General features: G+C 39.5%; 2 protein-coding genes across 5 annotated transcripts; both read right to left on the bottom strand.

Moving 5' to 3' along the window:
* Positions 1 to 1,822: 1,822 nt before the first annotated feature.
* TRAPPC13 (trafficking protein particle complex subunit 13) lies at positions 1,823 to 21,853 on the bottom strand. Of its 4 annotated transcripts, none has more exons than XM_053408086.1 (13): positions 21,745 to 21,853; positions 16,825 to 16,893; positions 15,669 to 15,768; positions 14,177 to 14,261; positions 13,600 to 13,727; positions 13,090 to 13,162; positions 11,287 to 11,331; positions 9,380 to 9,397; positions 5,637 to 5,770; positions 4,640 to 4,838; positions 3,271 to 3,371; positions 2,469 to 2,619; positions 1,823 to 2,149 (listed from the first exon to the last, which is right to left on the bottom strand). In XM_053408086.1, the coding sequence occupies exons 1-13, from the start codon at positions 21,788 to 21,790 to the stop codon at positions 2,045 to 2,047; spliced, it is 1,254 nt and encodes a 417-aa protein (XP_053264061.1). In that variant the 5' UTR covers positions 21,791 to 21,853; the 3' UTR covers positions 1,823 to 2,044. The 4 variants fall into 4 exon arrangements, with proteins under 4 accessions (XP_053264061.1, XP_053264062.1, XP_053264063.1 ...); XM_053408087.1 differs by having other exon boundaries at positions 2,469 to 2,616; XM_053408088.1 differs by lacking the exon at positions 9,380 to 9,397.
* Positions 18,436 to 21,850, bottom strand: SHLD3 (shieldin complex subunit 3). The gene is made up of 2 exons (XM_053408093.1): positions 21,745 to 21,850; positions 18,436 to 19,395 (listed from the first exon to the last, which is right to left on the bottom strand). The coding sequence occupies exon 2, from the start codon at positions 19,263 to 19,265 to the stop codon at positions 18,525 to 18,527; it is 741 nt and encodes a 246-aa protein (XP_053264068.1). The 5' UTR covers positions 19,266 to 19,395; positions 21,745 to 21,850; the 3' UTR covers positions 18,436 to 18,524.
* Positions 21,854 to 22,059: the final 206 nt, after the last annotated feature.

Raw genomic sequence — 22,059 nt, 5'->3', positions numbered from 1 at the left:
TTGCAGTATAAAGGTACAATGCAAACTACTCATTAAATTGCTTTTGAGTAATTAACATTTAAATTAATTAGAAATGGCAGTAGCTATACACTGGTGTCCTGAACTCACTGGGTAGAAATAGTCCAGTGCTGATTTAACCAGTCATGATAGTGTTTTCAAAAAGTATGATCAGAGATGCAATCTCCTTCATGGCTACCACCCCATATTTAAGTTGCTGATTAGCACCCGGTTCAGATGTTCAGTGAACTAACCAGATAAGATATGTTTGAAACAGCAGAAAGTGTTGCATTTATGGCAAACAACTAGCCTTTTCACACTGTTAGATCAGGCAGACTGTTTTCCAAATAAAAATGCACATTCCAGATAACAGTTTAGGTAGCAGCTATTCACACTCGAATCTGTTCTTCAGTTTTCCATAGATGATTCATGGATCAATCTTGTGTTGTTTGGAATAAGTTTAATAAAAGAACACTTAAAATAAAGAATAGTTTACTGTTTTCCAATATTGTCTGTATAGTTTTTACTTCCCATTTCTTGTTTCATGAAGAAATTGACTTTATTGTACAAATTGGTTTTAAACTAGGACTGTTTCTAGGGGTTTCTGTCTGCTAATAAAACTAGTTTTCCCTATCTGCAGCATTAAGGAAGAAACAGCCTTGGAGCTGAATCCTGCGCCTATAGTTTCCTTTTAAGTGTGTTAAGGACTGATTTACTACAATAAATCCTCACTGTGTATCATTCAAAGACTTATGTTGGCATTCTGGTCAGTTAGCCATATGGAATGCAAACTAAAATATTGCTTCACTGCTGGCAGTGATACTTGTGGGAGACATCTATATGGAGGGATACGCTAGCAGCTACCACTGCAGTGTCTTGCTAGATGTCTCCCACCAGTATCTGGTTTGATTTTTACTGAAATAATTCAAAACAGGAGAAACTCTTGACTAATTGATTTGTGCATTTGTGCATTTCCTTTTGCACTCATAGACTTTATGGACCCAGAGTCTGGTTGCAGACTCTAATATTAAAAGCAGTTAAAACTATTTACAGTCAAAAGAATCGGGCAGATGTCACAGGCCGGGTAAAGAGGTACCTTTTCAGCATGTGATGAACACTGAACAATGAAGGTATCAGCCGTACTCTTTCCAATTTCTGTCTGAATCTGAGCTATTTCATCCCTACAGTGCCTTGCAAAGTAGTTGCAGCAACCTTCAAACTGTACACAGCCTCCAAAGTTCAAAGACAGCAGTGCTTCTAGGTACAGATACTAGTTGCTGGGGAGCAATAGCTCCAGAGAACTCTTGCCTCCAATTGCCACTAGCACACTTTCCAGAGACAGCTGGTTGTTTACTGTGAATAGAATGCTGGATTGCATCAGGGATGGGGAGTGTGGGACCTGCCATATGCTGTTGGTCTTCAACACCTATCAGCCCAGCTAGCATAGCTGTTGGTTGGTGATGATGGGAGTTGTAGTCCAGCAACACGGTTCCCCATCCCTGGACCAGATGGATGTTCGGTTTGAATGGCTCTTACGGTCCAAATCGCGCTTCACGGACTCTGTACTTATTACATAGTGAATTAAATCCCTAGTATATGACCACCAAAAGCATTTGTAAAATATGCTGTATTTCTAGAGAATCCTGTTTTAATGTAGGGTGCGAGATTGGGAATTAGCCACTGCTTTTCCTATGAACATCAGCGTGCATGGAATATTTTGCACTCTTCCTCAATACAGATTAAGAGTCATTTATCCATATATTACATGTCATGTTGCAAGTATCATTAAATGAGTTATGCAAGTAATAATTAGGGCAGCTGCATCATTGGACTCAGGGCTTTATTTCCAAATAGTTTAAAATACATACGGTTGGCTCTTCACAAATAAACTGTTTTTTTAAACACATTCCAAAGATGCCAGATTGAATTCCAAAGGGGCAGTTAAATAAAGGAATTCTTTTTTGGATTGCAGATGGTTGTACTAAATTGCCAGAGGGTTGAATCCAAAAAACAAAATAGGAAATATTAAAACGAAAAGGGTTCACTTTCAGTTTTCTTTTATTTTGGAAGAAACTACACAGACTTGTGCAATATCATCATACTCGTACGTTCTCTTCAGAAAGGTGTCTGTTAATCTCAAGCCAGAGACAGTCTAAAATGAAAGGGGGAGAAAAAAGGATTGACAATGTGAAACCTAACAGGCTTCTGAACTGGTTATAAGAGCCCTAACACTTAACAGTATAACCTTATATAGGTTATAAGGACCCCATGTTGTCATTCTTGGAAAGATGTTCCAGGGCAATTGGATTTTTCAGTTTCCCTCCATGGGTGGAGAAGGTGGTCTGCCCTTGAAAGGACAGGGGACAGAGGAAAGGAGAACACACCCCAGCCTTTTGCCCTACAGACACAAGCCCAACATCTACTCCCTCCAACCCCATATATGATTGCAATGCCCAAGCGGGAGATCTTACCTGTAGTCCCTGCACAGATGAAAGCAGCGTAAGTGTCAAGTGTAGGGATGAAGTGGGGTGCAGTTTGCCCAGCTGCCTTCCTGACACCCCACACCAGTGAATGGAATTAGTGTTGCACATTTCCAAAACCAGATCCATGGTTCTTTCACTGCTGGATGGAAAAAAATAATAAATTAACATAGATCTCAATTTGTCTAAGGGCCAGTTCACACCGGTTCATGTGTTTTTACTCCTTTTTCTTTTTCTTTGCTGCCTTCTTTCTATGGTTAGAAAGAAAAGGTTTCAGGGTGATGCATACTGTAGTTAAATCATTTAATGCTTCCAACATACCTGTGGATTAATGATTGCCCAACAGGACCCAACATGATAATTAAAACATGTATTGCTTTTAAATTCTGATTATCAAAATGGTTTAAAAATGAAGTCCTTATACAAATACACACATCTTTTTCAGCACATTGGACCAACTAGGTCACTGCCTCTCTTTCCTCTCCATCAATAAAAACCACAAATATTTTTGGAATTCTAAAATCTACTTCATCCACTGTATCTCAGCAAGTGAGGGGCAGAATTATATATATCTAGGAATGTTCATTTAAAAAACATACCATTTCCATCACCTTAAAAATAATTATATATTCCTGCAGTAAGGAAAACCTTGAATGCAAGCAGTATTTTAATACATCTAAAACATTGGGTGAATTATCTCTACAAAACCTACCCCTTTGACTGGAAACGGTAAGCAGTTCAAAATACAATTCTTAAAAAATAGAGATGGCAGGAGGGGAAGTAATTTCATTACCTGCAGTTTGTTATTTTACATGTAATATCAAACGGTTCTTCCAGGTTTACCGTGTCCGGAATTGTCTCCAATGAAACCCTGACATCACCATAACCTGGAGCCTAAGAAAGCATTAAAAGTTCAGCAAGGTACACCCACACCGAAAGAGAGAGAGGGAGGGGTGGGGTGGGGTGGGAAGACGAGACAAGCAGTAGTACTAGAGTAGGAATGGCCATTGTGGTCCCCTTCCAATGGATTCCACTTTCTACCATCCTCAGCTATGGGCTACTGTGACTAGGACTGATGGAAATTATAATTCACAGCAACACCTGAAAGGCACCACAAGCGAATCGTAGGATGACATTCTGGAGAAGTATATGTAACATTACAAATTTCATGTTTATGCTGATGTACTTGGGAGTCCTCATTTGGATTTTTATGAACAGGAGCAACCTCAAACATCTTCAGAAAGCAAACATAAAAACTGAGATTTACAGTACAATTCGGGATAGCATTTAAGTAAGTTTTACCCACTGAGATTAAAGAACATGATTTAGGTGCATTAATTTCAATGGGTCTACTCTACAGCCTTTTCTCCTTATGAGTGCACAAGCCACTGCTTTCAATAAGTGTTCTATTTAACCATATGTTGATATTTAATTTAAACAGGTTTTAGACCACCTTTTAGGCAAAGTTACTTGGCAAAGCAGTTTACAACCACAGACAAACATTCATCCACAACATTCAGTAGTAAAACAAGTTATGGCAGTCTCATCCCAGGAACATACAAGCCAGCGTAACAACAAAAAAAGCCATCTAGTTCTCAAAGAGCAGCAGGAAACAGGGAGCTGCCTTGGAATGAGTCAGGACACTGGTCAATCTAGTGCAGTATTGTCAACACTGACCAAAAGCAGATTTCAGACGGGACATTCACAGCTGTGCCTGGTGATGTCTGGGACCTTCTGCACGCAAAGAAGATGCTCTATCACTGAGCTATGGTCATTCCCCCAAATAATTAGCATTGGCCCCAAAGACCCTCATGAAAAAAACTGATGTAAACAAGGCATGTTTGCAGCTAGCAAGGGAGGAAATATACCTGATCTCACTGGGAATCAAATTCCGTATTTGGGGTGGGGACCACTGAAAAGAGTCTATTCTATGTTCCAACAAAAGTTCTGTATATATATTTCTGGTCTCATAAATTTTAATATTAATGAGAACTTGAGAAGAATCCCGATGGATCACATCAAGGTCTATTTACTCCAATATTGTTTTTTTCAATTTCTAAATTTTCCTCCCAGCACCTGATATTCAGAGGTAAGCTGTATCTGCACAGGCTCTTCACTATTTCCCTTCTTTCTTTAAAGAGAGTCTTCTGAAAAATACTTACCATTCGTTGGAGCTGACTGGTTTGCAACCTTCCCCTTTCGCCCAAGTTTGTCTTCCATACTATATCAAGCTTTCCAATGACTGTCACACCTTTAATAACGCCAGCTTTCTCTGCAAACTCTTGCTTTGGTTTAAGACAGTAAAGATACTGTCGAGTATCCATGGGTTGCAGATACGTTCTTGAACCAAATGTTGACACACTGGAAGAGAAGGGGCAGGTTTACCTTAGCTTGTACCTCAAAATTATCAGTTAAGAAAGAAAGTAGCCTGCCTCCAGAAGTTTTAAGGAAATCAGGCTTAGCAGAGAAAAAAAATTAAAAGACAAGCAAGATAACAAGATGTTTCTGCGAATGTTTGGAAGGGAGGAATATAGGAATTTGGGGGGGGCTCAAACTGGCTAGACCACCTATTTGCTATGCTACACTGGACTATATTCTACAGTAATCTTTCGATACAAATGGTGGTGATAGTTAAGAGAGTTCATAGAAAATGAATTGAGGTATATGCCAATGTTTTAAATTAAAAGCAAAAGTAGCAAGGTCATCAAGATACCACAGTAAGCAGTATGACACAAAATTATACAGTCGTACCTGTATAATAAATAAACCTGTATAACAGAATCTGTTCCGCAAGTCTGTTCAACTTCTGAAAACATTCGAAAACCAAGGTGAGGCTTCCTGCAGGAGCTTCCTGCACTCAATTGGAAGCCGCAGAAGCCGTGTCGGACATTCAGCTTCCCCAAAAAGTTGCAAACCAGAACACGTATTTCCGGGTTTGCGGGGTTTGAGAGCCAAGACGTTCGAGTCACAAGGCGTTCAAGAACCAAGGTACGACTGTACTCTGGGCCCATAATACAAGGAACCACAGCAAAGAGCGTCCATTTGCAATAACAGCTTCATCAGCGCACGTATAGCTTCAGTTATTGATACATGAAGATACAAGCACCATGATGCGTGACTGTAGCCAGTACAGTATGAAGAAGCAAATAAGGCCCTTACCTGTCCTCACCTTGGTTGACTGCATTTAATTCTGCTACGTTGTACATAATAGAAGGTTCCAGTGACACCTTCTCCATGAACATTGGAGAGGTTGTGATATTCTGAATCTGAGCTTCCAAAAATACTTCATCAGTCTAAAAGAGCAGAGAAAACGCCTAAATAAAAAAAATAATCTCAACTGACAAAATGCTCCAGCATCTCAAGTGTTTGAAAAACATTAAACCACAAACGCAGTTAGTTCATGCCTGAAAATCAAAAGTAACAGTCATTAAATGCGAGAAAAGTCTTTATCCCAACAGAGAGCAGTAGAAGCAAAAATGTTAGTCAACTGGAATAGTGCTGAACAATGGATTTGGGAAAACTTTGTCGTATTTTCCTATTCTAAGGTAGTGTCTATATGGCCTAAATGGGACTTGCAAGCTGAGCTCCAATGGTCCACATCAATTCTGATTTTCTTTTAAAAGGAAAGAAATAACACTTTATAAATGTAAAATGAGTGCAATGCACAACAGACACATGCCATGCCAGATTAATGATGCACCAGGCTGCATACAAAGAAAATATTGTTAATAGGTGTTTTTTTTAAGTGTATGAACTGTTACAGGGGTTTAGAGGCATGCTACACAAACTGTTCACATTGACCTAAGAACTGTTCTAGTCTCTGCTATAAACTTTCATAATGGCACAGAGCTTAATATTCTACTACCCCAACAACCTTATTTCTGGTCTAAGACACCTAGTGTCTTTCCCATCTCAATAATTAAATAACTTGATGCAATTATCAACTGCATGTCCCTTAACCGGGGACATGGTACAAACGTGATCTGCTTAAATGTCTCGGCAAGATCTCAGTCCTGCAAAGCAGTGTGATGTATCTGGCAGTTCAAAGCTGCAATCAAAACCTGCTGACAATCAAAGGGATGCCTGCAGGGGAGGAACGATGGGAGCCACTCGATCAAAGGCTCCAACATCATATCTGATTACAGGCATGTGGAGGCTCTGTGTAAAATGGAAAATCCCATCAAGAAAAAGGGGCATACTTGGTTTTTGTAACTGAAAACAGGATAGCCCCATACCTATTTTCCACTGTTTATCAAAAGTTGAGTTGGAACTGGATGTTGACTGGTGGTGGCAAACTGTAAAACAATTCCAGCCTCTCACATTTGATGTTGTTTGGAGGGCCATCAAAAGACAATGGGTGGGTCAGACATTAGCTTAGTTTTACAAGGTGGAGAAAGCCTCAGCCTCACATACTACTCCTTCTCTCTCCAGCAGCTTTCATTTCTGTTTTTGCAAACCTGGACCAACGGTCATTGATTCTAACTATAGTTAGTGAAAGCAAGCCACAATTTGTGAAGCTGGCTCATTTCAAACCACTGTAAGATTAGCCACGGTTTAGAATATTGTCTGATTCTTAAACAGTGGTTAATCTAAAACAGAATACTCCCTTTCAGGCTCTTTGCTGGGAGATCAGCAAACTTTTAGGTAAATTACCTATTAGACAAAATTCCTGGAGTCTCTTTGGCAGTGGAAAAATTCCTGTCAGTGGCTGAGAAGACCAGAAAGCAACAGGTGAATAAAGGTTTGATCTTTATTGTCCTAGAAATTGTCTTTCTGGGGTTATCATGTTATGCTGATGTCACCTAACACTATTAGATCTGTACTTTTGGTTAATTTTTAATTCTGTATTTAAAACAAGGTAGTGCATGTTGTAAAATAGAAGCAGCAGCTTCTGGTCTTCTTAGATTAGAGGGATGGGAGTATTATGTATTCAAGCAAAACACCAATGACAAATAAAATTCAGTTATCTTGCTTTTAATTTTTTTGAAAAACCTTAAGTACTGGTACTATCGTGTCTTCTAGCACTAGGGATTTTATATTTTTCTACTCTTCTGAAAGAATATCCCATAAATCCATTGCTTACATCTTGTGTTTTCCAAATTTCCCATCAGTGTCTTTTAAAACAGCAAGCACCAGAAATTTAGCAAGAGCCAAGTTGAGGGAAGAAAACAAAACCAAGCAGCATAATGAAAAAGCAAGGTAGCTTACAATGACGCAGGGGCTGATTAGTCTTACTCTCATGATTAGTCTCAATAGCATGATTCGATCAGAGCGCTTCACAGCAAATTTCCTGGATTATTATAGCACACACATTAAGATTTGAACTGCAATTACACCGTTAGAATCATTGCCACATGCATACATAAATTTGAAGAGAGTTTTAATAAACATATAAAGATGTGAAATATCTTGTCTCTCTCCTCCCATCCAGTGTCTTCACAAAAACAGCAGATAACAGAAATTTTGCCATGATTTAATACGAAACAAGCCTACATGCAAGGTTCTGTGTACTTTTATACCACCAAACACAAGAAACACTACCAGGTAAAGACCACTATACTAGGCATTCCAAATAGTGAAAAATATATAAATTACGTAAGGAAATTTGCACAATGCATTGGAAGGAAAATAGGCACTAACAGAATTTTGTGAAGTTCTATACTAGTCAATTAAATGATTTTTTAAAAATTGCTTTTGAGGGCCATACCCTCAAGAATGGTCTTTCCACATATAAAGCTACTTGGGACTCTTAAGATAAGCCAAGGTCCTTCTCTGTGTGCTCCCATTTAAGTGATGCTAAGATGGTAGCAATGAGATAACAGGTCTTTCCAATGGTAGCCTCCTGCTTGTGCAACACTTGCATTTGATCTAGCAGGCTCTTCGCACGTCATTGGAGGAGAGAAGATATTCTTGCTTACAATAGACTATTGGGGATGTATGTGGTTAGCATGCAGTGTTGCCTTAATGGATACATTTGCTATGTATTTTATTTTGCTTTGGTTAGAAGTAAACTTGAGACTTCCTTAGCTCTGGAAGTGATGAAGAAATCTAATACTAGGCTTGTGTAAGAGATTTTATAGCCACTGAATTTCATTTCACTTGTTCACATGATATTCTAGCCTGTACTATAAAAGCCCTTCTGGGAATGGAAAATACTTTCTGCATGCAGAAGGATAGATTGGCCTCCAACCCAATACCTTCAATTTAATGCAATTTCTTATACAACTTTAATTTTCTTTTTGCATAACTCATTCTGGCTTTGTGAATCATCAGACAGGCCCAGAACTATTCCAGACCATGACACCCCACTCTAGTCACTCATGACAAATCACACTTTCAGCATCAGAGACAATAGACCTCCGAATATGAGTTGCTGAGGTTCACAGCTGGGAAAGTACTATTATGTTCATGTCCTACTTGGGGGCTTTTCATAGGCATCTGGCTGGGCACTGTGAGAACAGAATGCTGAACTTTGGTCTGGTCCAGCAGAGCTGTTCTTATGTAAAAAAACAAATGTTTCATAAGATTTGCAGAAAACTGAATTTTTGCCCAATAAAACATGTGCACCCAACAGAAATTGCAACAAAAATAGCCCGGCCCATGTGCTTTTGTAGCCTCAACAGTATGCCTCTAGGAATATCATTGTTGCTCTGTAGTCAACAATTAATTTCCTAGTCACAGTAGTTTACTGAAATATTTATTCAGTACAGAAGTCTGAACTGCAAAATACTGTTAAACAATGGATGCAAGGAGAGAGCTAGTATGGGGAGAAAGGGGAAACAAGCCAATATCTATGTGTACAAACATTGCTTTTCCATTATGTTTTCAAAATAATGTTAGTAACAGGCAGAAAGACAAACAGAAGACAAGCATACATATTTATAAATAATAAATAAAATTACCACAGAACTGAGGTCACTCTAATGGGAAAATAAAAAAGAAAACATTAGAGAAATTAGGGTTAAATGTTAAAGAAAAAAGGAGGACAACTAAGTTTCAAATAAAATGCATCTTTCTGCATTTTTTTTGGTACTTTCTAAACAAGACAGCATTAGTAAGAGAGAAATGTAAACTGGCAATAAAAATAAAAGGCTCACTATTAAGAAATCTTATTTCTAAATAAGACCATGTCAGCATATGGTATAATGAAGAAATAAATTATGTGAAATGGCAAACACAGGGAGTGCACAATGAACACAATGATAAACCAGTACATGCTCACAGAAGAAGTCCATTACTTGGCTGAATACTTCCATATGGGGGGAAAACTGAGGACCTATTAATCTTACAAATTTTCTTTTAATGCACAAAGTTTTAAATATGGGAAGGAAACCTGTTTACTGATGACTCTCGGGTTTTAAATTGAGCCAGTCTGCATATTAACTGCATGTATTTATACATCGTCCTATAACCAAAGCCCCCATTGTAATTAATAAGCTACAAGAAAATTGAAAGCACCATTGGAAAAGGACAAGTGCTAAATGCACCTCCCAATGAATTGCCTTTCTTCAAAAGCTTAATTCGGTACCATAACAACCTTTACATTTATCAATCCCCCCACCCCCTTTATGCTAGGTATCTTTAAATATTGTTTGGCCAACAACTCAGGGAATTACCAATCCCATCACGGGCACAAGTGCACTTGAAGAGCATCTCTGTCAGAGGCACTGTGCCTTTAAGACCCAAAGGTCTTTCTATAATTCATCAAGTTGCACCTATCTCAGGATGGAGATGCAGTGATGGGGAAATCCGCACCCGCTGCATTACTGTCACACAGACCTGACAAGTAATTCTACTCTGGCATATCACCTAGTATTAGTTTACTTAACATCAATAATGTCCGTTTTTAAATAAGGTAGCTGCCTTTTTGACTAAATCTGAACCACAAGTTTATCCAGTTGATAATGAAACAAATGTTTTTAAAATGGATTATAACTAAATATGCAGCCACATTTTCCCCAAATGGTGATGGCAATGACAAATGGATAGATTAAAGTGAGGAGGAGATCAAGGTGTAGATTTGTACTCACCTGTTTTCCTCACCCTCGGCCAGGAAAGAGGGCAAGATCATTATATTTTTCCAAAGCTGTAATAGCTAGGCAGCCATTTTCTATAGCTGGCATACAGAAATTTAATGCCAGAATCACAGAACTCTAGAGTTGGACGGGAAACTGAGGGTTACCCAGTTCAACTCCCTGCAATGCAGGAATCTCAACTAAAGCATCCCTGACAGAGGGCCATTCAAGCTCTGCTTACAAACCTCCAAGGAAGGAGAGTCCACCACTTTCTGATGGACTCTGTTCCACTGTTAGCATGCCCTCTGGGGTATTTTGTAGTTTCTTAGTAGCTTTTAACATACAACTTGGTTTATTATTTTTTTAAAAATAAAATACTGTAAGTACAGTTAAACAAATTCACTCCTTCACCTAGTTTTCAAACAATCCTTTCAGCTCTATTTTCCTAAGTTTATCTCCTCAGATTTTTGTCTTTTTCTATTTTGTGGCTATTCCAGCTAATAAAAAGTGCGTAAGTTCAAACTGCCAACACCTGTCAATTCTAAAAGACAAAAGATTAATATTATGTAGAAAGGAATAATTTAAAAATGCTTTGCCAGGTGAGAAAGTTCTGTTTATTTGTCTGGGTTTAACAGAACAGATAATGAAATGGGCCTATTATATCTCAAATGGGAGATCTAGATCTATAATCCTGAAAAAGAACCACCATTTTAATTCCCAATATAACAAGTTTTCACTAAGAGCCTGTTCAGAATTTTGGACACCAAGCACTAAATACAATATTCTGCATTTACCTCAGCATTGTAGAACTTTGTTTTCACATCTAGCGGTTTGAGGACCTGTTTGAAAAAAGAATAAATACTAAAGGGAGATTTATCAAACTCCTTCATCAACACTAAGTACTACCTGTTTCTGAGTAATTCAAAAGTAAAGTTATTAACTTGCGTCCATATAAGCAAACCCCAAAGTTTACTTCAGTGGAAGAACCCAGCTTACTCATCCCACTTTTTCTTTCCTATGTCTACAGACGCTTCCACATTTTGATCAGGTCAAAGGATTTTACAGTAGCATGGCAAAAAACCTCTCCCACAAAAGTTATTTTTATACCTGAATGTCATATAGGTCACGATCATACTCTTTAATATAATGATGCATTTCAAAATTAGCAGTTTTAATTTCCACAAGCTTTAATTAAGAAATGCTGCTATTTCCCAGCTTCTGCTATTGGAAGAAAGTCAGCCAGTGGCAAATCAGCTGCAAGCAATTACACTATCAATTGCTGGCTAAGCTTTCTAATTAAAGGAGCAAAGCATATCAATTATCAGGTTTTATATATGCAACAAATAAATAAAATCTTTTCATTTGCATATCAGCGATTCTGACCCTGAAATCAAGACAGACTGCAAATAGACTTAAATTATTCTTATTAAATAATTTGTTTGCATGCCACTTTAATGCAAGAGTTTCACCTTTAAATCATAGTGAAGTATATGGAAATACTTGTGCATGTTACTAAAAACAGAGGTGCTTTGCTCCTTCCCTGCTCCTCCCGGAAACAAGAGAGCAAGAGACGAGAGGAGCACCTGCAGTTTCAGAAGCAAGCAGTAGCACTCTGCACCTTCCCCTCCGGAACCATGCTGAAATTTAGCTATGTTTTCAACAAGGGTCACCTGTGGAGTAGCTACTGTTTAACTCTACGTTTGCTACCTGCCATATCTTCACGACTTTATGATTGGGCAACTATACCTTTGACAGATGTGGAACAGGCAGAAATTCAGCAGATGCCACTACCTTCCTCTCTGCAAGTTCATGCTAGGAAAACTTCATGTCTTCATTTTTTGCTCATTATGTAGCTGTTAAAAGGCACAGGAACCCCATATCCTTATGATACCTGATTCCTCTATGTACAGACACCTCACTCCTCAGAAGGTATTTTCTGTAATGCTGTTCTGGGGTTTCTACCCTAAAAGCCAAACTTCCAAATCAAAACTCTTCACTTGGTTATTTTTAAAGTTACCAGGAGAGGACCCAGATAAGGTTCCCCACTTCTAAACTCCGTGAGGTATTGGCACCCCTGGTTTCTGCAACTTTACCCATATCTACCTACTTACCTACCATCATCCATTCATTCATTCTGGATTAATTCCAATCTGCCTCTGACTTGGCTTACAGACAACTTGGTAGATGACCTATGATAAGGACTGGACTGACAGAGTATAGTGGATTGACAGAGTATAGAATCAGTGGCTACTGATTCTATTGACTTTCTGGGGTTCAACCTGGGAGACATGGTGCTACGATAGCTCTGGTCATTTCTAGAGGGATGGACCTAGAAGGTGCTGCTGGGGGGACTTCTGATTCACATTACGGTACTAGCCTCTCTTGCACTTCACTTTGACGCTGATGCGAACTTGTACCGACAAACCCAACATTAAAAGAAACCTTAACAACAACTGCACCACCACCACCACCAAATTTGCCCCAGATAAATTCTGGGGAAAGCTGCAAGCACGGGCAGCATAGAAGAGACAGAGAGATAGAAAAGGGTTAGATATCTTCAATCACAGTCAACACTGCCAGCTATGTCAGCTTAATACCTGAAATTTGAAGAACTTTCTGAAGTACATCTTCTCACCTGTCTGTGTGGTGTAGCTTACCGCACACACTAAGCTGAAAGAGACAAATGATTCAGTGGGGGTTTAACTAGTTTTCAGTCTTCCTTGTGTTTCCAGGTTGGGAGGAGAATGGGGAAATGGAGCAAATGATGCAAATTTGCAATTCATCTCCTTCAGAATTCTGAACACATTTGGCAATTTATTTATTTTTTACAGAATGGGAAAAACTAAATTAAGTTTACAGATGGTTTTAGACTACCAGAAGCATTTCTCTTAATGCAAGGTACCATTCCCCACGGGATCAACTGCAGCTCTCTGTGCCATATCCTATACTGTTCCAGGAGTTCCCCATATCTTTCGAAAGGCTTTTTTTGGAGTGAGGGAGACCCATTGGGAAGGAGGGCTTGGCAACAAGCAGGTGTCCTGCCTTTGGCAAGCTACCGTTAGATACAACCCTATGAATGGGGTGGGGGGGAGTATAATGTGTCTTACATGTGCGTTCCTATTTCCTTTACTTCATGGTGTATTACATCATCGATACAACAGTCTTGTTTGAGTTCTGCCACTGCAGCACTAGAGGCTGAAAGGTTTAAACGCTGCGAACTTGTCTGTAGATCAGCCTTGGAATTAAGAACAAAAAAACTCTTCAATAAAAGAGAGGTTGAATTGTATTATTGAAAATGGTTTTTCATTGCTTTAACTGATTTTACATTCCATCTTCCCCAAGGCATTCATTAAAAATCTGGGCACTGTCCACTGAGAAGATGTGATGCCCAAGCATCCCGAAAGCTTAACATGTAATTGTAATGTTCTCTTGCACGATTGTGGTTGTACAGTAGAACTTTCCATTGGAATATACATGGAACTGGTAAGAAAAGTGCAGAACAAACCTACTTTCACTGCCTCAAAAATATATAGCAAGCAAAAAGAATATGCCTTTACAATTTACTCTGTTACCTTTAGACACCCCCCCATTGTTTTTGTTCAAAGTTTCCTTCAACTAGAAAAACGTTAACTGATTAATTACCTTAACAACACACTTAAAACTACTTGATAAGAACAAACATACCTTTACCAAAATATCTTTTACCACTTGGTGACTGTCATTATGTACACTGATGTAGCTGGAAAATGTCTCTCCTAAGAATATATTTCTGTTCAAGAAGGGAGGAGAAAAGAGAACTGTTAGAACCATTGCTTTGAATAAATCTCTAACTTTTAACAACTGCATGGACTTCTGTTATTGTACCATGAAAGCCATACTTATAGAGTTTCATTTTTGCATCTTCTAGCATTGAACACAATCTTATGGTTTCAGTACAGTGGTACCTCAAGTTACATATGCTTCAGGTTACATACGCTTCAGGTTACAGACTCCGCTAACCCAGAATAGTGCTTCAGGTTAAGAAGTTTGCTTCAGGATGAGAACAGAAATTGTGCTCTGGTGGCGAGGCAGCAGCAGGAGGCCCCATTAGCTAAAGTGGTGCTTCAGGTTAAGAACAGTTTCAGGTTAAGTACGGACCTCCGGAATGAATTAAGTACTTAACCCGAGGTACCACTGTACTTAACATAGTGCCTAAGCACAGCAGAGTGTTGACAAGAACAAACAAAATTAAAATAAGTAAGCTAGTCTGAGCTAAGGCACACAGCATGGATGTGTATATGAGTATGTTGTGCAGATTTTAAAAGGGAATTAGGCAGATTCATGTGTGGAAGATAAGGATAACATGATGGCTATATGACACCTCCAGGTTCATAGGCAACGCCACTGCCTGGGGAATCAAGAGTGGGAAAAATTATTGTCCTTACATTCTGCTTGCAGGCTTTCCATAGCTATCTGATCGGTCACTGTGGGAAAGAGGATGGTGGACTAGATAGGTTTAGTCAAAAGCAGAAGGAATGTTCTTATATTCAAAATCATGGTCTGGTAGTTTGCTAGCTTTACTTTTAACTCACCACCTCTGTTTAACAGTAAAGATCTCTTCATGCTTCATCCAATGACTGTTTACTCAGAGGTACCACTGATTCAAAGTTAGAAACCATAATAGATGGCTTCCTAACCCTGTAACGCAAGAGGCCCTTGGAAACGGTTTGTGGCAGGGGGAAATTAAGAATAATAATAGACATTATCCATAGGAAGGACAAGGAAGATAGGCTTAGGCCACAGTCCTAAGAGCAGGGGTCAGCAAGCTATTTCAGTCGTGGGATGGTCCACCATCCCTCAGGCCATGTGGTGGGCCGGATTATATTTGGGGAGGGGGAATGAACAAATTCTTATGCCTCACAAATAACCCAGAGATGCATTTTAAATAAAAACACACATTCTACTCATGTAAAAACACACTGATTCCCAGACCATCCAGAGGCCGGATTGAGAAGGCGATTGGGCCGCATCTGGCCCACGGACCTTAGATTGCCTACCCCTGCCTAAGAGCATTCTAAGTTGGAAGCAAGTACAACTGAAACCGCTGGTATTTACAAGATTAGGACAGTTCTGCACAGGACTAGAGATCATAAAACAATTATCTCAACAAATCTACACATCTATATACAATTCTTACCCAAAATTCTGAGGCAAAGTCAACATTTCCCCAAGCATTAATGTTTCTGCTCCTTTTACTGTGGAAGGATCATCTTTCATTAACTGGTTAAACAGATCTCCTGCAGTAATATAAAATTATATGTCAGGTCAACTATCTTGATATTTCTATATAAACTAATTAAATATTTTAATTGATTAGCCACTGGCTTTTAACTTATTTTAATATATTTTCATCTGAACATACAATTGAAAATAAATGTGAAGTGGCATTTGTGTTAGAAGGAAAGGACATTTAATCTTTTTGCCATACTAAATGGCAGGGTTCTAAACAAGCAACTCTAAGCAGTTTTGTAATATGTATAAATAGCGGTTTAAACAGACTTTTTGTAGTTCCGTGAATTTTATTGTTTCTTTAAAAAAAACAACCAATAAAAACCTTCAACAGTAATTTATCTGCTATCTTTGGAAGGAAAAGTGACCCAGAAAGTTCTTGGCAAACGTTGGCTCCAGTTCTCATGAATTCTTGCAAGACCTGCTAGCTGAGATTTTCTGATTTTTGTTGTTGTTTTGAAAGGCTATCATTTCATGTATTTGTCTCAGTTCTATGGGGTGTTGCTGGGAAAGCATTCCATGTGGGCATACATGGCAATAAATGAAACAATGCCAAAAAAAGAACAAGGAAATTTAAGTTTCTGTACTCTGGTTTGAAAAAGAAGGGATCTGAAATGTCCATGTGCTCCGCATAGTGGCGAACATCAATCATTCCACATTACTGAGTTTTTAGCTTGCTAGGACTGTACTAACACACCCACACTCCCACTATGCTGATGACTGGGGACTTAGGATGGTGCATAAGTGTGTTCCTACAGGCCTCTGCCAATGGAGAGAAACATACAGTAACCTGTACATTGTTAGCAGAGAAGTTTCCTACACAACCCAGGTTTCATGAAGTATCGCAATTGCGCTGGTTCACACACAGGCAAACTACTGGTCACAATCCCCGAGCTTTAACTTAACTACAATATTTGACACTGGTGTTGTTCAGGAACACTCCACACGATCAAGTACAGTATTTTCAGGTATACACTGGCCTAACAACAAATCTAACAGCAGTGTGCCTCTATATGCAGATCTACCAGAGTCTGAGTATTATTTAACACCATAACATAATTTACCTGGCAAGTCTCTCTCTTCACAGGTCACAGGAATATTGGTGAACAAAGTAGGTTTGGTCAACCTCATTACTGTGAATTTAGAAAACAAATTCCACATTAATCACACACCTCATCACCAGGACTTCACTAGAAGCTCAACATATTTAACTTCAAAATAAGAACCATAAGACCTGTTTGGATAGTACCTTGTCCCTGGAATTCTGCCCAAATTTTATGTATTTTGTTTGTTTGTACTGAGCACAAGAAAAGGAGATGAAATTGGGCTTAATGTGAAAACAACTAGAAATGCAGGCAGTGTTCATTCACACTGATACTTGAGCAAAGACAAAAAGCATGCATATCCATTTTTTAAAAATCTCACCAATATTTAAAAAAATGTTTTATGATAATTACAAAAATCATTTTAACAAAACACAATACTCATAACCACCTTGATCCTTATCCAACCATGTTGAGAGTACCATTTGTAAGCAGTTGTTTTGATCCAAAGGACAGTTGACTCCCCCTAAGGCAGACTGGGGGGGGGGGTGTCAAGTCAACCAAAGCTTTCCCCATTCATTCAAATGTAGATATTAAGGCTGGACCGGGGCCTGAAAACTATCGATTGTAGACCCTCCAACTGTCTCTATTTTCCAGGATTTCCTGGATTTACAGAAGCTGTCCCAATTTCTGATTTGATCCCAAAATGTCCTGCTTTTCCTTAGTATGTCCCAATTTTCATTATCCAACCCCTGAAGATAGCCCTCTACAGGGAAGCTTTTTAATGTTTAAAGTTTTATTATGTTTTTATATATGTTGGAAGCAGCCCACAGCTGCTGGGGCAACCCAGTCAGATGCTCAGGTAGAAGAAGAAGAAGAAGAAGAAGAAGAAGAAGAAGAAGAAGAAGGAGGAGGAGGAGGAGGAGGAGGAGGAGGAGGAGGAGGACATTCCTATTTTCATTGGAGAAATGTTGGAGGGTATGTGATTGCAATAGAATTTGCTTACAAATGACCATGTTTAGATGGCATACATTTTCTAAGGGCTGCTAAGAACACAAAGAAGTCTTGCCTCTGTACAGAACATAATGGCCAATAGGACAACATTCTGCCTACTGCCGATGTGATTACAATCTATAGGAAGCAAAAATGTAGGCCAAACATACAAAAAGGGAAACAAATATATCAGCATGATGGACTTCATAAAATTAAAGTTTAGAAATTAATACTCCAACACAGCAGCCTTTCTTTTTATTGTTCATTAATTTTAGACAAATCATTCCAAACAAATGTGGAAGGTCATTTCATTCATTGCATCAGGCTTACAAGGGACATTCATTTTACAAGGGACATCTTCTTAAGTATTCACAGACTTTTTGAGAACTTAAAGCAAAGCATAATCCAGTCTTGTAGAGATCAGTTTGCTTGAGATGTCCTGCTTTTTCCTCTAATTTTCTATGACTCCATACGCTAATCAAAGTGTACACATATAGAGAACATGACTTACTATAGCTCAGAAGCATGAGTTATTTTTACGTGAGAAAAGAAATCTACAAGGAGGGCTTCTAATTTAAATAAAATGAAAAATGCCCAGGATAAGCTAATTACTCCTCTACTGCCCCCCCTCCCGCACTACCACAGATTTTTTTCAAAAACATTGTAAGGCAACAAAGTGTATTTAAAATATAACATTTCACAGAAAGTAGCAATGCCTTGTTATAAAGCTACAGACTATATATGATTCCATATTTGTGAACAAACAAATTTATTTTCCCCAAAAGGTTTAATTTTTCTCTAAGGTTGTTGGCAACATATTCACAGTACAGTATGTCACAGAAAACTGAAATCTGCCCTTCACATCTCTGGATCGTAGCATTACATGATGGCAGTTCATTGTGTTTGATCATCTTATTGAGCTCTACCCAAATGTCCTCCAACGTTTGACTACCAAATGTAGATGGTTCAATTATCCACTGGGCTCTATAGAATGCATGGAGCTTTAATTTGTCTAAAGTGCTCTGCAGTTCTCTAGATAAAGGAAGAATCTTGTCTTTGAGCTTAGAGTTGGGAAGAGACACACTCCAAGACCTTCTCAGCTTCTGCTTGCTGCTTGCTGTTTGCTTTTCCAAATTGCTAAAATTGTTTCTTTTATGCTCAGCTTGCAAACACCTCCCAGCTTTTACATCAGGATGGAATTCCTTAAGCCCTGCAGTACAGTCATAAGATGGGGAGCAGCAAGCAGTTTCAATGGCTGCAATATGTTGTTTTATTTGCTCTACTTCTTCACCAGAAATAACTGGAGCGATTCTTTTAGGTTTGAGGGGAAGTTGGCGCAAGTCATTTGGAAACCAGGGTATGAAACTTGGGAGCTTCCTAACAGGAAATTCTTTCAGTGCCTCTTCTGTGATTCTTTGCAATGCTGCAGGGTCCCTTTGCCATGCTCGATAGTGCAGAATCACCTCCATGCTTGTACAACAGGAATCCACATGTTCTTATTTTAAATGTTTCTTGGACAGCAGCTTCATCACTAATGATATAATCGCTTAAAAGAATCTTTTCATGCCATGTGCTGTGCAGTTCAGAAGAAAACAGGACCTAGAGCAGAAGTATTGCAAGTAATAAGACACGCTAGCAGTTTTCCCACTAAAATTCACCATCATGTTGACGCAGTTATCGCTAGAAAATGCTGTAGCAAGTGTAATGGGCTGCAAACGTATGCAGTTGGAAAACCAAACCACAACAGCACCCCCTCAGACTTATAGTTTTTTTGTTTCTGTCAGACATCTGGGTTTGCTAATTCAAACCAGAATGCTATATAAGTTTCTCCAATACAGAAATTAATCAAGTGAGATGGCCCTACTGTAAGGGAGCTGTGATACAGCACCAAATTTCTGAACTTCTGTGAGTGCCAAACATGTTGCCTTAAACATATATCTCGGCATTGCATAACTGTTTCCTTCCAACTCTAAAGCGGCTTCCCAATTGTGGAATGCCCTCCCCTCACGGACTCAGCTGATGCCAAGGCTGATCGGTTTTATGCATCGTGTAGACATCCCTATCTGAGCAAGCATTTTGCTGGACTGGATAGGTTTTCTCATCCTCATGGTGTTGAGATATAAATAGATTTATTGTTGTACTGGTTTGCTTTTTCAGATTGTTTATTTTTATTGCTAAACAAATAAATAGCAGTCACAGAAGGGGGAGAATCAGGAACAGGGGCTGCAGTGCGTGGGGGGGTTAACCCTTTTACTTCCACACTGTGGCCCTGATGACAATTTCTTCACATACTGTTTGTCACAGGCAGGAAGCTGTCATGCAGTAGTAGTAGCTGTTGCTTATGACTCCTAAGAAGAAGGAAGGATAGCAGAGTTGGAATGTTACTATAGTAGGATAATAATTGAAAAAAGAGGAAGAGAAGCTGGGAGGACTGAAATTATTCATGTTCATGGTAACGTCAGAAGTGTATGCATGCACATGGGGTCACAATTTTAGACTGGATAGTGTTCCAAGTATCGTCTATGCTATTTGTGTTGTCACAGAGAAAAGTTCTCTCAGCCTTAGAAGCAGGAAGGATACTCCAATGACAACCATTCTTCCACAAATCTGCATCTTTGGGTCCTTACTTTGAAGGTCCCCCTTTTTTCTTGCTTGCTCTGCAATTCTTTAGAACATTTACTCCACAATGTATATGTACTTTCTCTATTTAGTGTTCCTTGCTGGCAACTACAGAAATATATATTGCCATGAAATGTCTTTAAAGCATTTCTGCCTACAGAAGTGTATTGGGATTGTGCTTTGTAATGTTCATACACTCCACTTCGCCATAAGGAAATTATTTAAAAAGAGTTGCCTTTTTCAACAACTCATTATTTGTAAGATCTTTAGGGGATACTGGGACAGGAGATAGGAAGGGTTCTAATTTCAACAACTGCTTAGGTACTGGTCCCAATCAATGCACTCTCCACACATCCTTCACAGCTTTTCTGGTACTCTTAGTGGCCATTTTTTCTCAGGAGAATGTTTCCATGTGGTAAACTCACACAACTGAGACTTCAAGGAAGCAGGTGAGAACTACTTCCATTAATCTTGTTCTTCCATCTGAGGTTGCAGAAATGGGTTTGGTTTTTTCCTAAATAGCTTGTGTTGTGTTACAAAGAAAGGATATATATTGGAAGGATTAAGGGATTTCCTCTTTAGCAGCTGATTATATTTAAGGCTTGACAGATTTTTTTATTTTTTTTAGTTCAAGGAAATGTTCCATTTTCTGGGAGCTGACGAAAAGATAACAGACACCCCCTTTTTCAAAGCTCACTCCCGGAGCAGCTGTATAATATTGCAGCCCCGCTTGCTTTAGAAATGTTTACACACCACCCGTCTCTGAAAGCTTGTTCTGCACCAACATTGTCCCTCTTGATTCATAGCTGGGCAAGCGCAAGGAAGGCCTACCAACTCAAGATTTCGCAATGGATTTTGAGATGCAGTTCTTGCTTATACAAAACTGCACAAAAAACAACACCCTACACCACTGACCATTTCCTAGGGAAGCGATGATGTCCTTCTCTTTTAAAAGAAATCTGAAAACGTTGGGAGATTCCCCCTCCTGAGTGCACACTCTGGCTTGAACCAATGAGGCTGGATCTAGGGTCACTTTCCGAGCTCTTTATTCAACAACGTGCCCTGGCAGGTGGAATAAGGAACCGACCTTTTGAAAAGGATACCCCACTTCTCCTGCAAATTAGCTTTGGGCCACCAACCTGCCGATCCCTCTCAGGTTTAATTGCCTCAGACCCACCCGCTTTGGTCTCCTAAAAACAGCGGCCAAGGGAGCCGCCGCAGAAAGGAAGCGGGGCTGGATTCTCTCCTCCTCGTCCCTTGCAGGATTTGCTTTTCACCTGCTAAGCCCCAGGCCAAATCCGAAGGAGCGGAGGAAGCGAGAGCGAGTACCTTTCAGGGCCAAGAGATGCTCCTGCTTCGGCTGGGTAACATCCATCGCCGCAGCCGCTCCCGGGCCTCTTCCTCCTTTACGGAATCAGCCGAGGCCAAACTTCCTCCGGCCGCGAACAAGGGGTTCTCTCCCCGGCTTTGGCCCGCTTCCTTCTCCCAGCTGTGCTCCTCGCAATGCAAGTCGCCTCCGCAATCGAGCCAGAAACTACAATCCCCAGCGTGCTCTTTGGCTCGTCCGTATCTCCATAGGCGCCTCTGCTTGCTTTTATTTCCTGCACCGTGGAAAAGGCGAGCTGTCAAAGTGATGCATGATGG

This window comes from Podarcis raffonei, chromosome 11 (assembly GCF_027172205.1).
Source record: "Podarcis raffonei isolate rPodRaf1 chromosome 11, rPodRaf1.pri, whole genome shotgun sequence".
Taxonomy (NCBI): Eukaryota; Metazoa; Chordata; class Lepidosauria; order Squamata; family Lacertidae; genus Podarcis; species Podarcis raffonei.
This window is presented reverse-complemented; position numbering and strand designations above follow the sequence as displayed.